The sequence below is a fragment of the Nanorana parkeri genome, unplaced genomic scaffold (assembly GCF_000935625.1).
Source record: "Nanorana parkeri isolate BGI_ZX_2015 unplaced genomic scaffold, ASM93562v1 scaffold224, whole genome shotgun sequence".
NCBI classification, from domain to species: Eukaryota; Metazoa; Chordata; class Amphibia; order Anura; family Dicroglossidae; genus Nanorana; species Nanorana parkeri.
Window position 1 is genome coordinate 849,967 of NW_017306492.1, and position 17,606 is coordinate 867,572.

General features: G+C 44.3%; 1 protein-coding gene across 1 annotated transcript in view; it reads left to right on the top strand.

The window, feature by feature from the left end:
- LMNTD1 (lamin tail domain containing 1) overlaps nucleotides 1-17,606 on the top strand; it is a 99,627-nt gene that overhangs the window by 11,641 nt on the left and 70,380 nt on the right. Inside the window, exon 2 of the mRNA XM_018556069.1 lies at nucleotides 5,055-5,205. Within this exon, the coding sequence (XP_018411571.1) occupies nucleotides 5,065-5,205 (141 nt within the window). The 5' untranslated portion in view covers nucleotides 5,055-5,064. The remainder of the gene's footprint in view (nucleotides 1-5,054; nucleotides 5,206-17,606) is intronic.

Sequence of the window (17,606 nt, forward strand, 5' to 3'; positions counted from 1 at the left end):
GGTTCGGCCAGAACTGGCGCAAAGTCTTTTGTACCCCCCGGATCTTTAAGGCCCAGTCACACCATATCTATCCATTTCCGGTGCGATTAACCCTTGAGAGCACTGGATCGCATCGATCAAGGCGGGCAGCATTCTGGGGCGGAAGGGGGCGTGCCGGTGCCATTCATGTCAATGGCACTGCAAACACGTCCCCACCCCTAAAGCAGTGCGATCACCCAACCTGGAACGCAAGGTACAGGAATGCCCTCCGTTCCGGGAGAATGCAATCTGAAAAAATAGTGCATGCTGCATTTTTTCCAATCGCACTGCGCTGGGCGATCGCACTGCGGGCCGGGGACGTGTCTACAGTACCATTGATATGAATGGCACCGACGCTCCCCCTTCCGCCCCAGAATGCTGCCTGGCTTGATCTATGCGATTCAGTGGACATGGTATGGCTGGGCCCTCAAGGCCTCATTCACACAGGGTGTGGGATGGTTCATGCAGTGTAATGGGATGGTTTTTGGTGTGCCCGGAGCTGTGGGAAGAAGCGTGCAGGCAGCTCATGTAACTCTATGGAGATACAGGAGGTGTGCGCCCTTACACAGTGGTGTCACAAGAGGGGTGCGACCTGCACCTGACACCATCGGATGGGGTGACATCAATTTGACTGACAAACATTTTGGTGTCACCCCCTCTGAGAAGTCAGGCACTCGGTCATGGACCAAGAGCCTGACAATTGCACGAGAGGGGAGAGGACCTGGCGGCATACTTTATCCCGCCAGGTGAACTTACTCTCTTCTCTTTGTCGTCATCAATGCCCAAGCATTACAAAAAATAGGTCACATTAGCTTTTAGTATGTTGGGGCGTGTTGGCAGCCGATCCATTTCAATGAGCTGCCTTAATGCAACGGACGTTAGCGCACCACAAAGAAGCACATGGGCTATTAATTGAAAGAGAAGCAAAACAAGAAAAGAAGCAAAAACTGGCCATTAGACATGTAAAGGCTCAAAAACTTGTTTAGTTTCAAATCGATTAATTCTTTTTTTCAGATAATGGATCCTAATTTGATTCAGTTTGTTATTCGGAATTCGGATTGATTCAAATTTCTCATTTTCGGTTCAGATTGATACAAATGTTATTGTTTTTTCAGTTCAGATCGATATGAATTTTTTTTGTGTTTGGTTAGGATCAATTAGAATCTATTTGGATGGAGTCTATTATATTGTTAAACGTGAAAATTGGGATGAGAAAAATAAAAAAAAAAGCGTGGAGCCCACCCCAAATGTAGGAATTTTAGAAGGCAAACAAAAATGTGCGGTCCCCCCAAAATCCCTTACCAGACCGTTGATCTGAGCAGCATCCTTGCAGAGCATGAAATGTGGCCTGGAAGGGTGCAGAGAAGAGAGGGGGTGCACGATCGCACCCCCTCCTCTCTGGACCCTACTAGGCCAGATGCCCTCAACTTGGGGAGAGTGCTTCGCCAGGGGTGACCCCCCTGTCAAAGCACCTTGTGACAGGACAGGGCCCTGTTGAGGACAAGGGCCTTTTCCCCACCCTGGGCCGGTGGTTGTGGGGATCTGTGGGCAGGGGGGCTTTTTATAAAGGGGGCACCCAGATGCCACCCCTTCCTCGTGAATGAGTAAGGGATAGTTGTTACCCCTACTCATTCACCAAATCGACAGTAACCTAGTAAATAAACACACCACACACTTTTTGACAGGTTCTTTATTAAAAAAACAAAAAATGTTCCATGTATGTAGCAGCAACTACCCCTTACTCATTCATGAGGGGGGTGACATCTGGGTGCCCCCTTTATTAAAGGGGGCACCCAGATTCAGATAAGCCCCCCCCCAGATCGCTCTATCAGATTGTCATGTGTATGGTCAGAGAGTTCTACAGAGAATATAAAATGGAACATTAAACATTTCCTTGTGTGTTCAGTCTATTTGTCTCTACAAGTGCTGAGTTCTGCCCTGATCACACAGCAGACGTGATAATGAAAGTGATGGCTGACAGCTCTCCTGAAACTGGCACCTTTGTGTAACCAGCTCCGCCTCGCATTGTAGCCTACGGTCCCCCGGTCGCCAGCGACAACCATCAACAAACCCTGCGTCCCGGGGAAACTGAGTGAAATGAGAGCTGGCTAATCTGATTCACATATTACTGAGATTTCCTAGAAACTAAAGTCACGCAGAATCAATCTGAGCATCTTCCAGACAGTAAGTATAGTATATTCTGTCCCATTTATGTGGGACGGCGCTGACAACTGGACATGCTTCTTAAAACATGTGGAAAACAAACTTGTTTTTGTTTCTATAGGGCTTGTGTACAGGGGTGTTGATGGCTTTTTGCAATGGTGCTCAAATGTATTTGTTTTGAATGCAAAGTGCAGCAAAGACAGCAGTCAGTAATGTCACAAGGGGGTTTCTGGGGGGTGCAGCCTGCACCAGGTGACATCATCAGATGGGGTGGCACTAAAATGACTCACAGTCATTTTGGTGTCACTCCCTCTGAAAAGTAGGGCACTTGGTCATGGACCGATGTCAGTTAGCGTGCTTTGCCTTCAACGCAAACACATTTTAGCAGGACATTTTGCGTCCACAGAAACGCAAGCCAAAGCAGGTCAAACGCAGCCACAGAACTGTCATCCATACTACTGCATATGAGGTAAAAGGGAATCTGCTGATCTGCATTTGAAGTGCGTTATAAATGCAGAAAACAATGTCGGATTATGGGCGCCATCGCGCTGGAAAAAAAGAGCCCTTAGGACAGGGGTGGGCAACTCCAGCGCTCCAGCTGTGCTTTAACTACAAATCCCAACATGCCTCTGTCTCTGGGAGTCATACCTGTGGCTGTCATAATCTTGCAATGCCTCATGGGACTTGTAGTTCCACAAACAGCTGGAGTGCCAGGGTTGCCAACCCCTGCCTTAAGGAGCCTATGCATTGCACAATGTAGGTATCAAGTATGGATTATAACAGGGGATATTGGATTGGCTTGGATAGTGGATTCCTAACAAGGGACTGATGGAGATTTGGAACAAGAAGGCTGCGCAATTTACATCTGTTGACTCAACTGCGGTCTTTGCCATCTTGAGGTGCAAGTACCGATCAGCTGATATCTAGCTGCTGCTCTCTCTTGTCGATTATATTTGGCCTGGAGAAGATATAATGAATATGTTCTTGAACGGCTCAGTAGTTAGCTCTCTTTATTTAAAGCACTGGAGTCCTGGGTTCAATACCCACCAGGAATAGGAGATGTGCATGCCGTTTACACTTCTCTTTCTATTGCTTTCTCACAATTCAGCAGGTGGGTTACTTTGCTAAGTGCAACAACTAAGAGAAAGATGGCGCTTTTAAGACCCAGTTCAACATAAAAACACAGAAATCACATATTATAAAAAGATAATTTTCTTTAATTATTAAAATTCATGATTAACATATCAAAGAAATATAATCAAACTGACATATGTCCACTGTCTCCCCATCCGTTGGCCCGCATGGTTCCCTACCTCCCTCACCTCCCTGGTTGTATGGTATGGCTCTCCGGCAACGCAGGCACGCCCAGTATGACAGAGATCCCACGAACGGCACCCCCTAATTTCCCGATGAAGCCTTGGGCGAAACGCGTAGAAAATTGGACACGTTATAGAACTACTGAGCACTTTTGGATGAATATGACTATTTATGAAATTCTACAAAGATACTTTAAGGAGATAAATGTTAATAGGTTATTGTCATATATACAGTATGTATCTATATGTGTTCCATTGAGGTTTTGTGCCATTAATTGAAATCAGTGGACATATGTCAGTTTGATTATATTTTCTTGATATGTTAATTATGAACTTTAATAATTAAAGAAAATTAAATTTTTATAATCTGTGATTTTTGTGTTATTATGATAAACTGGGTCTCTCTGCATTTGGTAATTGACACCTTAAAAGCCCCATCTGTCTCTTAGTTGTTCCATTCTGTATATTCAGGGGGGTGGTGTCCCTGTTCATGTGGTGTTTCGCTATTTTGTGATTAAATACTTTGTTAAGTGACCTAAGATTTGTGCGAGGCCTTATTAAAGTGTACGTATCGTCCATAACGTTTGGTTTTGGCCAGTAAAGTTGAAGTTTATGTAAAAGCAAAACTTTTTTTAGTTTTGGATAGTCGGGAACGGTTAGACTCTCTGATTGTTGGCTGTCTATGTCCCGTTGGGAAAATTTCCCTTCTATGGCTGTCTTGTAGACACAACAGGAAGTGAGAGGAAATGGTTCCAAAGTGATGGAAAGCCCCTCATGGACTCCAGTCATACCTAAGCGTTGTGCGTACGCTCGTCACATTCATGCGCATTTGTTTTCTGTGTTTGCCATGCGTCCCTATTGATTTCAAGGGGGTCCTGAACGTACGACAAATGCAGAAAAGTAGAGCGTGTAGCAAATTCTGCAACATGTATTCTATGTGTTTGCCAAGCTGGATTTGGGGTGCCATTACCTGGTGCTTGCACTGCAAGCGTGTTTCACGATGTTTACGTGTTTCACGGACGCGCTTTAAAGAGTGCATCTTTTTGCACGTTTGAGGCACATACACGAAACGCTCAGGTGTGAATGGGGACTCAGGGACCTTTCCCATCAGTAGTGTGCACTAGGAATAGACCAACATGGATTTTTCAGTCCCAATACAGATTATTGGCCACCTTTCAGGCCGATAACCAATATCAGGTACCAATATTCTGTTTACATCCAACAAGTGCCTGCACGAAGAAGGACCCCGCAGGGGGTAAAAAAATGGAAGAGGGGAAAGGCTTGGGAGAGTCATGTGACCACGGCTTTAGGTAAGTTAAAAGGGTATTTAGGTTTTGTTTTTTTTAACCCCATCGAGCAGTTAGAGGGGGTGGGAGGTCGGGGTGGGAATGGAGTTATTATTATCCTGGAGATGGTCTTTCATTTATGGTTGGGCGTCATAACACTTCCTAACAAGATCTATGATTATGTCTTATCACCCAGATCTGAAACCCTTCATGTCTGTGCTGGTTATACTTCCTTCTATTCTCCTCTAGTAAAATCATGTTCTTTTGTCAGGAAAACAAGAATGATCCCAACTGGCTGGGGGCCCTCGCCCGCTGCGGAAACAGCACGCCGCACTTCGGAGAAGGCTCAGATCCAAGATATTAAGGAAAGATTTGGTAACTACATCCGGAATGTAAAGTCTATGAGGAATCAGATAAAGCAGGTAAAACCAGTCAAACCTGAAAACTTTAAAACACTGAACATCGCATGATTTAAAGATAAAGGTTAATAAGAGTTAAAATTAATTAAATTGAATGTAGACAATGCCCCAACTGTCAAAGGCGTTTGTCATCACACACTAGAGAAGCACTATAGGCAAGGCTGTCCCTATAATAAGGCAGTCTGAGGCTGTTGCCCCAGACGGCATCTCTTTGGGTCACACGGGGGTGGGCAGGCAGAGCTGCAGGACCGTTCTTCTGCAAAATGTTTGCAGAGTGCCTGCCCCCCTCTCTTCCCTTTCCAGCCAGAGCGTTCCAGGTTGCTAAGGGCCATACACATCTCTCCACCTAGCTACCTGGGATGCCCCGGCCGGCGTCCCGCCCTGCTTCTGGCAACCAGTGACGTTAGTGAGCTGGGCAGGATGTCGGCCAGAGCTGGGCAGTGTGAAAATCCTCCCTCTGCCTCAGGCAGTAAATACGCTAGACACCGCTGACTATAGAGGTTATCTGGAAAAGAACAAGCTTTGTCTGGGGTTTGGACTTATTAAAACTGAACTCTGAGGAACTGACAAAATTGGCCGCGCAGTGGGGCTCAGTGTCCTCACTTACTAGAGATGAGCCTGAGCCCAGTTCGGCCAAGCACACTCAAAACCTTGACCGCCTCTACCCTCCTCCTGGCCTAGTCAGTGGAGGCAGTTGTGGCGGGAGCCCATTTGTGATGTATAACTATAGGGCATTAAACTGATTGGGTCAGGAGGGGGTGTAGCCGTCACAGTTTTGAGTGGGCTTGGGCAAAATCAGATGAACTGAGTTCCAAGCCCAGCCCCATCACTACTTACAGGTGAAACTCGAATAATTAGAATATCGTGCAAAAGTAATTGCAGTAATTGCTGCAAAAGGGGCCCAAACCAAGTACTGAGTACATATGCATGCTTGTACTTTTCAGAGGTCCGATATTGTTCTATGTACAATCCTTGTTTTATTGATTGCATGTAATAATCTACTTTTTTGAGGTTGTGGATTTGGGGTTTTCATGAGCTGTAAGCCATAATCATCACAATTATGACAAATCACGGCTTGAACTATCCTGCTTTGCATGTAATGAGTCTATCTCATATATTAGTTTCACCTTTTAAGTTGCATTAGTGAAATAAATGAACTTTGCACGATATTCTAATTATTCGAGTTTCACCTGTACAATGCAGGAATGCAGGTCCTGTATTGTATGTGATGGCAACCAGTGTCTTCCTTAGTCTTTTTGCCACCTTGGTGGTGGTGGTTGAGTGACGCCATCCTCCCCACCTGGCTTGGTGTCCTGCCCAGCTCTGGCAACCAGTGACATCACTGGTTGCCGGGTGTACTGATTACAGTATGGCTGATTTCAGCTTTACATTGGCTAAAATCAGCTGTACACCTGCTGCCTTCGGCTGAGCTGCTCTGCATTGGCATAGACATGCTCTGCATAGGGGCCGAAAAGCAGTGAGTGAATAGCCGAATTCCGCCGAGCGGCATTCGGCTTGGCTATTCTGCTTGCTACTTCCGAGGTAGCAAGCAGAATAGAAAAAAAACGTAAATAAATGAAAAAACAAAAAATAAATGTTTTAAAAGTGTTCAAAAGAATGTAGAAAAATATGAAAATTAAAAACAAGTTAAGAAAATAATAAAAAAAGATTTTAAAGAAAAGAAAAAAATAAATACATATATAAAAACAAACAAAAAAATGATGCATGCCAACCCGACCGACATCACCACCAGCTCCGCCCAACTGATTACTATGGGCCGGCACCTGCCATAGTCTTCTACCAGGTCCTGGGCAACAGGCAAAAAAAAACAACTTGTTGATATTGTTTAATGACAGGTCATTTGAGGACGCTGATCTTTCATTACTACTGGGCAGAGCCCATTACTACTGGGTCACGGCGCCCCTTCGCCCAACCTTTCTCCACACTTTGGGTGTCACTAAAGCTCAGCATATGGGTTTGGCTCGGCTGCCTTCGACTGAACCGAAGGGCCCCGGTGGCCGAAGTGAGGCTGGATCCTTCGGCTCTATAGTGAATAACCCTCTATAGATCTGACATGGTCTGACTCGATGTACATTGCTGGCATATGTTTTTTTTTTAAATGCCTCCGCAAAGGTGGAAATGTCATCCAGTTAGTATCTGCTGTGTGTAGTGTGAGCTTTGCAGTCACTGGGGAATGCTGTGAGTGGATATCGGGGTTTCTGTTTTCTCAGATACATACAGTATCATGCAGTGATAGCTCTCACAATGCAAACACTATAAAGCTTTTGTTTTACGGTCTCAAATCATTATCTGTCCAATCCAAAATGTGTTTAATTTCCTCACAGCACAAAACTCAGTTTCCTGTGACCGCTCTCATGTAAACAGCGGCTTAGTCAGAAGACAATCAAATCAATGTAAATGGTATAGTCCAGATCCTAAATAGTTTCCAGTACAGATAGCATTGTTTGCCATTCAGTGTAGTCTAGTGTTTTTCTAGGGCCCATTCATACTATCGTTATAAACCAGCGATGCCACACATGGCACCCTTTAAAAGTTGCAAAATCTCGAGGCGCCCCAGACTAAAATGTAATGGATTACATTTACAAGTTTCTACCTTTCACATCAAAGTTCCCCCTTCAAATCAGATGCATCGTTTTACATCAGAGCCCCCACCCCTCTTCATATCAGAGCTCCTCTCTTTCACATCAGAATCCACCCTTTGTTATCAGAGTCCCTCTTTACATCAGGAGCCCCCACTTTACTTTGGGAGTCCCTCCTTTCACATCAGAGTCCCTTCCTTTTAAGCTCAGACATCAGAAGCCCCCTTCACATCAGATCTCCTTTCTTTCACATCAAAAGCCCCCCTTCATATCAGAGCCCCTCTCACATCAGAGCCCCCTTTTGCACATCAGATGCCCCTTTCACATCAGAGCCCCCTCCTTTCACATCCTAGTTCCTGCTTCACAGCAGAGCCCCCTCCTTGGATATCCGAATCCCTCTCTGTCATATCAGAGTCCCTCTTTACATCAGAGCCCCCCTTCTTTCAAATTTGAAGCCCCTCCTTTATATCAGAGCCCCATTCTTTCACATCAGAGTCCCCCTCTTTCATATCAGAATCCCCCCTTCAGATCAGAGCCCCCTCCTTTCACATCAGAGTCCCCTTCTTTCATATCAGAGTCCCACTCTTTCATATCAGAATCCCCCCTTCACATCAGAGTCCCCCTCTTTCAACCCCTCCATTCACAACAGAGTCCCCTTCTTTAATATAAGAATCCCCCTTCACATCAGAGCCCCTTCCTTTCACATCAGAATCCCCCCTTTTCAGTAGAGTTCCCCTTCACATCAGAACAGTACAACTTGGACCAAGAAGGAGGAAGACCCTTGAAAACATATCATGAACAATTAACTGTTAACAAAAATAAAAGTATCATGGACATCTGGGTTGTTGATTTCCTATTTCCTTTTTATCACTATAAAGCCGTCTAGTATATCTAAAACATATTCACATATTATAGGTTCCCTTGAAGGCTTTTGGGGTTTTCATTTACCTCACCGGAGACTAAAAACTGCTGCAAGATGAGCAGGAGGATTGTTCTCTATTGTGAAGAGTGTCTATTCTCCCCGTGGCTCTTCACTATAATCCATCTTAACCCGCCAATGTCATATCCCATTGTCGCATAAATCTATTTTACATGTGAAAATAGTAGCGCGTGTTTTCAAGCACTGCAAGGTAATTACCTCTGCGCTAATGCAGTATATAGTGATATTAATTTTTTTTATGGCAGTTTACTAATTGATGAGGAAGTAAATGCAGTATAACTATACCTGTGGGGTAAAAAAACATGCTCAGAATTACAATTAGAGCATGAATAAATCAGCAATTGTAATTATTTATCTCTTCTGGAGTGCTTTTCAACTGCTCATTGTCAATTTGCCTGGCACCTGAATAACAAATTCAAATAAAGGTCCTTATGTGTAATCTTCAAGTCATATTTTCCCCCCAGACTGTATTAGACAGATGAGTCACCCAGAGCAGCTGACTTCTGGGTGGTTTGCTGCCCTGACTGACAAGCTCTGCACTACAGGCTGCAAAAGTAGGGTATATTATGTATCAAAGGGGCCTTAGTACATTTCTTTTCTTTTAGGCCCCGTTCACACCATCCTCAGTGCGTTCCGGCCCGATTGTGGCCAGAACGCACTTGATCACATTGCGGCCGTCTCAGTTTGGTGTGGGGCGGGAGGGGGCATGGCGATGCATTAAAGCGAATGGAACCGCAGCTACGCTCTCTGGCCGCAATGCGATCGGACGCACGGGAATGCAAGGCACATCAATGCCTGAGGTCCGGTCAGAAAAAATTGTGCTTGCAGCACAATCGGGCCAGAAAGCAGTGAGGATGGTGTCAACGGGGCTTTAGCATGCTTACTTATGTCGAGAACAGTTTTGGCTATAATTACACTTTAGGAAACGTGAAAGTCCAAATTGCTTTTTTATGTAGATTTGTGGGAAACTGACGGCTGCAATTTTCATGATCCTTTCACACATCTCTTTTCCCATTTTTAGATAATTGCACATAATACACAGGAGCATAATTTTGATGTTGTGTAGCTCAGTCCAATGTGTATTTTTACAAGCATATCCGCTATATGGCCAAACATTTGTGGACACCTGACTATCATATCTACATGAGCTTGTTGGACATCTCATTCCAAAACCGTGAGCATGAATATGGTCTTCACCTTCCCTTTGTGGCTATAACAGCCCCCACTCTTCTGGGAAGGCTTTCCATAAGATTTCGGAGTGTGTCTGTGGAAGTTTGTGCCCATTCAGCCAAAACAGCATTTGTGAGGTCAGGTACTGATGTTGGTTTGGAAGCCCTGGCTCATAATTGGTGTTCCAGTTCATCCTAAAGGTGTTTAGTAGGGTTGTGGTCAGGGCTCTATGAGGGCCAATTAAATTGCTCCACACCAAACTCATCAAACCCTGTCTATATGTGGCTGGCTTTGTACACAAGACTTATTAGTCTAAGTCTTATGACTTTTGTCAATAAAATACTGCATGTAAAAATATGTGATATGATTACATTCGGTTAGGAATCAATCACTCTCCCTGGACGCATCGATTGTGCAACCAGGGAGAGTGTTTTCTAACCACATGTAATCATATCACATACAATTAAATGCGGTATGCAGGCGTTTACATGCAGCGGCTATCACCTGATCATTACCTTGAATAGGTGACAGCTGCCACTTGTAAACACCAGTTTACAAGTTCCTGACACAAGAATCCCTAATTGCACCTAAACTTACAGATATGAATAGGGCCTTATTGTGTGTGTATTGAAGTCCATAGTGCCATACCGGATATAATTACATTTTATTTTGATGTACGAAATTTGGCAAGCCGGCCCCCATGGGAAAAAAAAAATTGTCGAGTGGCCCCTGACTCAAATGAGTTGGAGACCACTGCTCTAGATCTTTAACCCTTTGTTGGGACAGAAAGTGTTCAAAGCCAGTTTACAGTACAACCGATAATGAAATCTGCTAGAACATTACAGACAGGGTTAATTATTAACCACCCCCTTGCATTGCAAATAAAACTCAGAGAACTATTTTTCTTTAGGAATAGAGCATATATTGTGCAAGTAGCAGTTAAAAAAAAGTTATATTATGTGAATGGTACCAAATATAAAGTAGATGTTATCCCAATTTGTCTGCAAAAGTGGAAATACACTTTAGAGACCCGGATTTTAAGCTGATCAAAGAAAATGGAAATGTTAAGGTCCCCACACACCTTACGATAATCGTACCATAATCGCGGGAAATCCCGCGATCGTACGATTATCGTAAGGTGTGTGGAAGCCGTGCGACCTCTACTACTGTAAGGTCGCATGACTTTAAACTTACGGACATGTTCGAAAACCCACCGAGCATTGTACGATGTTCGGTGGGTTTGTGGCATGTCCGTATGATAACAGCCATACGGGCCGGTGTGCGCAAGCGCACACTGCCCGTTCGGCATTGCGGTCATCGGAAGCCCGCCCCTCAGGGGGCGTGGCTTGCGATCATCGCAAGTACGATCTGCCTATGCAAGATAGGCAGATCGTACGTTTTTTTAAGTACCTTACAACCATCGCAAGACAAAAGTCTTGCGATGGTTGTAAGGTGTGTGCCCAGCCATAGGTTAATGGTGGTAAAAGAATCAGGCAGCTTACTGGTAAAATCAATCAAAAATTTAATTTGGTGATCAAAAATGACAAATATTTGTGGTATTGATTGATCACAACTTTATAATTATACCCCCAAATCTGTATTTCCATGTACAGATTGCGCTGACATTGTATCCCACATGTACATTACTTCTCGGCTAAAAACCTCTCCTAGTAACCGCCCGCGCTCCTTAATTACAAATGAGTAACATGGGATTACGGCACAATGATGAGGTGAAGAGGGTCCCATTATCCCCCTGCTGCTAATGATATGCAAACACACAGCTACAGAGCACAATGACTGTTGTTGTCACACCAGATGACGAATAATTGTGTCTCTTTGTTAGCGCAGGGTATTAAACCAGATTTGGGAAGGATTAATGTTTTGCACTGAGCACGTGCTTCAGCTTTCTGTGCGTTAGTCTGTGTGTGACGGTGGGTGGGGGTTTGCTGGTGACCCCAGAACACAGCCGGGTGACATTACGGCTTCATAATGAATGCCACTATGTTTGCTCAAAAAGCCAATACACCTGCGGATTTAAAGAGGAACTCCGAATATAAAAAGACAAGTGACAACTAAGGCGGACCTGTAAACAATTTTTTTTTTCTGTGCAGCCAAATCCTTACTTCGAACTTTGTCTCACATGGCTGCTTTAGGGCCTTTGTCGATGAGCCTTTTTTTTTGCTTCAGAAGTGCTTCTCGGCTCATTCAAGTCTATGGGAAGGTAAAAGCAGCGGAAGCAGGTCAACTAAACCTGCAATACATTCTGAATGATCCCTGAAGCATCTCAAACTGATGTCAAAAGCACAACGCATTTGCCTATTAAAGCCTGTTTTTTTTTTAATATTCAAAAACGTCTTTATTAGAACGTATAAAGTGGGAACATAAAGATAGGCAATCAAACAGAAAAGAATCACGGTCACATTTTGACCAAATAACAGATAACGATACAGTGTTGAGCATTGCGAGTTCAGATCAGCGTGTGTATTACTTAACAGTGTCATAACATGCACCGGCATAGGGGATGCCACACTTTCTTCATTTATCACATCACATTACACCTGTACATCAGGTCAATATTCCTCTAACTGAAAGAGCATGTGCATCATCCTCGGTAGTAGCAATCTGGTCGCAGAGCATCGTATCTGAAGATGAGGGTGTATACATACGTGTCTCGCGCCAATAATTCTTAGTGTTCTTCACGTTGTTGTGTTAACAATACTTTTTCCAAAAATTTGTAGGTAGCAAACCTAACTATGGTGAACAGAGATGGAGACCTAAAAGGAAAAGTGAAGGGTAGGATTAGAGGGGAGCATAAGAAGAAAAAAGGAGGGGAGGTAGAGAGGCCTTACATTTAGCAGAAAACACAAAGACAGCACAAACAGCGCTCTTGGATGGGCCCTAGAAAGATTAATTGTGTGTCACTGACTAGCATGCAGCCCTGGGAAACAGGAGGAATACCTGTAATTGTGAAAACCAAAAAATGATCTGCCCAGTCAGTTAGCTTAGTATTTGTTTTGCGCCCTTGTGTTTGTTTTTTGGCTTACATTTAGCAGAGTGACTGCAAAGCCATATATACAGTAGGTATGAGCTAAGCAGTACCCGGGGGTAGGGAGGAAGAATATGCGGACAGAGGCTGGGCTACCCTTCCGACCCGACGGCAGGGGAAGACGAGCTCGGGAGCACCCTCGTGGGGTCGCATTCAGAGTCGATCCGGGGGGTTGACAGCTGTTCCCGTGCGTAAGTATCGGACTGCTGGAAAGATAGCCAAGGGTTCCAAGTGGACCTGAATTTCTCCCCCGTGTTTTTAAAGGATGAGGAGAGGTCTTCCATGCGGTATATTTTGTCGACTTTCGTCATCCACATACGAAGGGAGGGTGGATTCTTACGTTTCCAGAGGATAGGCATGCAGGCCCGAGCCGCATTCAGCAATGGTGCGGTCAGGGATCGTTTGTAACGTTTGAGAGAGCAATCCGAAAGGTGTAGCAAACATGCCGCCGGGTCTTCTTTTAACTGCACCATGGTTAGCTTTTCGATAATCTCGAGGATCTGACTCCAGAAGGGGGAGATTTGAAGCCTGTAGACACAGGCCCTTGCTAGCAAAAATGCGTCCCTCCAGCTGCGATGAAACTACAACTCCCATTATGCATTTGCCTCTGGGAGTTATGCCTATGGCGGTCAGAGTCTTGCAGTGCCTCATGGGACTTGTAGTTCCACAACAGCTCCGGGGGCCGAAATTTGACTACCCTTACTCTACACCATTTTCTGAACTCTGAATGCTGCTGAATGCACCTTCCAGTTCCCTTTCAAAGCCTTAAATGTTTGAATAGTTTGGTAAAAGCAGAAAGATTTGCTTCTGTGTGGGCGCCTTAAAGTGACTCATTTAAATAAAACGTGTAATTAAAGATGTAATTAAATAAGAAAGCATATACTTTCCTCCTCCGATGTCTGCGACACTGAATGCTGCTCTGGTGAAGAAGAACTGATGTTTTTTTTAAGCCCGTGGGACGTGCATACAAAAACATCCCCTGTGAACAAGAAAAGTGAACCGTGAAATAACAACACACCAAAAAAAAAGTGCACGAGGGTGCCATTGGTCCTCCTCTGATGAAGAAGGGCCATGATTTCCTGATTCCCCGGGGCCCAAGGCTCCTGACAGGGAGAAGAATGACTTAGGTCCACCTACCCGAAGGCCGGCGGACCCCGCTCCTCTGGGACCTGCCGAAACAGGTCCGCCGAGTACTAGGTTGGGGGCTCCCCCAAAGGAAGGAGGCCACAGAACCTCCTACACAACTTCAGGAACAGGCCCCAAAGGTACCTGCACCCTCCGTCATTCTGTGAAGTCAAAATGCATCCGTGCATAAAAACAGTGCTTAAAATAAATAAGTGCCAGTGCACAAACCTGGCAGGCCGTTCAGGCCAAAGTATAAAAATTGCCCTGGACTAGCCAGAAGGCCTGCCCAAGAGGCGTGGTGCAGAATATAGCTTTGAGTGCCGTGACCTAGTGCTGGTGAATCAAGTGGGGTCTCAAACCCAGTGATTATCTGGCACACCCTGAGATGCCACTCCCAGGGGGCACAGTACCGCTGGCTTCTGCGCTCCCAGAAACCCTCAAGCCAGACAATTGCAGCCCAATCCATACCAGAAGGCATTAGTAGATTTCCTGTTTACAACTGGGGACAATCCCAGCATAATCGTACCAGAATCAACCCAGGAAGAAAAGGAAACCCCTCCGGCACCCACCTATTACATCAGAGAATACTAAGCATCCATCCTTGCCGGAGTTGGAGTTGTTCTTCTCTGAAAACTGATAAGAAAAGATACTACACTTGATCTTAGCCAAAAGGCCGAGAAGCGTTCTGCTATTTAAATTAAAACTTTTTATTTTGTTTCCAATAGAGTAAGGGAGGGTTCAAACCCCTGATACCCTTTATTCTGCCATCTGTGTCCCATTGGGGAGGTTTTCCTTCACTTCCTGTCTGATAGCAACAAAAGGAAGTGAGAGTTAATTCCTCCAAAGAGAGGGAAATCCCTGGTGGACAGCAGGGTCACCAGAACTAGTGTCCTTATTGGAAGAGTTCCCACCTATTCCTGTTCTGGTGACAACCCAAAATTTTGGATTTTCTTTCACTTTCAGTGATAGTGGTCACCAGGACAAGTAGTGAGGGTGACTCTCCCTAATGGGAACACAGACAGCAATAAAAACCTGACAGGTGTTCTAATCCCTCTCCATTCTATCGAAACTAAAACGAAAAGATTAGGCTTTAGTTGTACTTTAAAGGTAGTTCAGAAACTGACGCTTCTGAGAGTGTCCACCTCCTGGACCCCTGCTGCACTCAGTGGTTTCTCCTGTCAACCCCCTTGACACCACTGTGTCCTGTAGTGATGTAGAGGGTGGCAGGAGGAACCACTAAGAGCAGTGGGTGGGACCAGGAGATTGACACTCCAGGAAGTGTAGGTTTCTGAATAGACTTTATAAAGATATTCCTTTTCATCAGTGCAGCATTTGGTGGCACAGGCAGCTGGAGAGATATGTATATGCTTTCTTTGCAGGTACATCTTTGGTTACAAGTCCCTTTAAAGTGAACCTGTGCTTCAAGTCAAAGCAACATACACTGTACTTATACATATTAGCACATATTACATGTAAGCGGCGTAAAAATTCCGCTTGGATATTCAGTTATTTTGGGATTTGGGATTCGGACGAAATCCGAAGTTTTGTTAGTTTCGCATGAGTTTACGAATATTGCGAATACCACGGAAAACCATATACAGATATTAATACTAAAGCTGAAGCTCCTGGACCCGAAAGGCATTCGGGAGCCGGAATTTCCGAATACCATTCGGGAGCTCCAGAAAGCAATACGGGCCTGGGAGCCATAGTAAAGCTGAGGCTTCCAGACCCAAATGGCATTCGGGAGCTCCTGAATGCTATTCGGAAATTCGGACTCCATTCGGGTCTTGGCGAATCAGTTTTAGTATTATGTATGTATACTGTAAGTAGTATTCTATAATACAAACGAATATTCATAACATCATTATGACCCATATATACATAAAACCAAGGCTGAGGCTCCCAGACCCAAAAGACATTCGGGAGCTCCCGAATGCAAAACGAAAATTCGGATTCAGACCCATTCAGATGCATTAAACCGAAAAACACATCTGGTTGGCCAGAAAAGTCACATGTCTGATTCAATTTAGTTTTTGAACGAAATTCGGACGGGATCTGAAATTCGCAAACGGAAATTCAAATTCGGACGCATTCAGATGCAAAGGGATTCGGAAATTCGGATGTGTCCGAATTTCCTAAAATTTGTATGAATTTTGATTCGGAACGAAACGAATCGCACATGTCTAATACATATGATCATACTTACATCGCCTTCGCTCCCTGTTTTGCCATTTAACAAGCGGCAGCTGCTCTCTCTTTAGCTTACCCGTATTGCTCCTGGAATCCTTTTTTCATGTCAACATAAAACATCTCTTTAAAAATTTATAATTCTATAAGTAAAAGAAAAGTGACTCAAAACTTACTAAAGTAAGTTCAGGTTTGTCCTAGGCAGTAAAGAACCACGAGTCCTGCTGGTTCAGCCGAAATTCAAGCATTGGGACCCCCCGTTTGACAAAAGTTGATTTTGCTATCAAACAAATCTCAGCCATCCTAACAAATCTCAGCCGAAAAGTAACTGCGACCAAATAGTGTCACTCACCGTACGAGTACACTGTTTGGAATCTCCACAGTGAATAGTCAGTATAAGACAGTTGCCACAGGAATATTGGTCCTCAATAGATGATTAATCTCTCCTCCTACTCTAAAGCAAAACTCAAAAGATTTGGGCTTTTCCATCACTTTCTGTCTCTGTGATAATGGTCACCAGGACAAATAGAGGGTGACTCTCCCAGCGGAGACAAAAACCTGACAGATGGGTTTAATCCCTCCCCATTCTATTTAACCTATTACCTTTACATACTTTTTAACCTTCAAACTTCTCAACAGAAGCACTGAAACTGCAGCTTATCTCCCCTTTGCTTCCTTGGACTTGGTGGTCTGCCAACCTTCAATTGTAAACAAACTCCAGGTGCTTTAAGCTGTCCAGAAACAGACTGCAACCTGACTTTAGACCCCATTCACACTGAGCGTTTTGTAGCGCCATTTCCACTCAAAAATTGATCAAATATGAAGCTCAATGTAGCTCTTCCAAAGCAATTCAATGGAGATGTTCACATCTTGCAGCTCAATGTCGCCTGTAGCTTGTAGCTGAAGCTTGCCGCTCAAACATGAGCTATTTTTTGGTGGATTTCGAGCGATTTGGCCACAATAGACTTTGGTAGACTGCCAAAAGAAGCGCGACAAAATGTGCACTGTAGCTCAATGTAGCTCAATGTTGCTCAAAGTCGATTAGCTCAAATCAGCGCTGAAAAAGCGCTTATTTTGTTGTAACTCAGTGTGAATGGGGGTCTCAGAGTCTCTGTTGTGATCTTTGAGGATGAATTGCTCCACAGTACCTGTCGTTACAGAGGTGACGCCTTGTTTTAAAGCTCATTTGCTGCTTGTTAAGGATATGTAAATAATTTACGGTCCATAACAGTTAAAGGCTGAATTTATATGTAAATTATATAAATCAATCAACTGACTTCCGTTGAATTTCCTGTTTCAGTCAATATTGTACAATTCTCAGATTCTAAAAAAGATA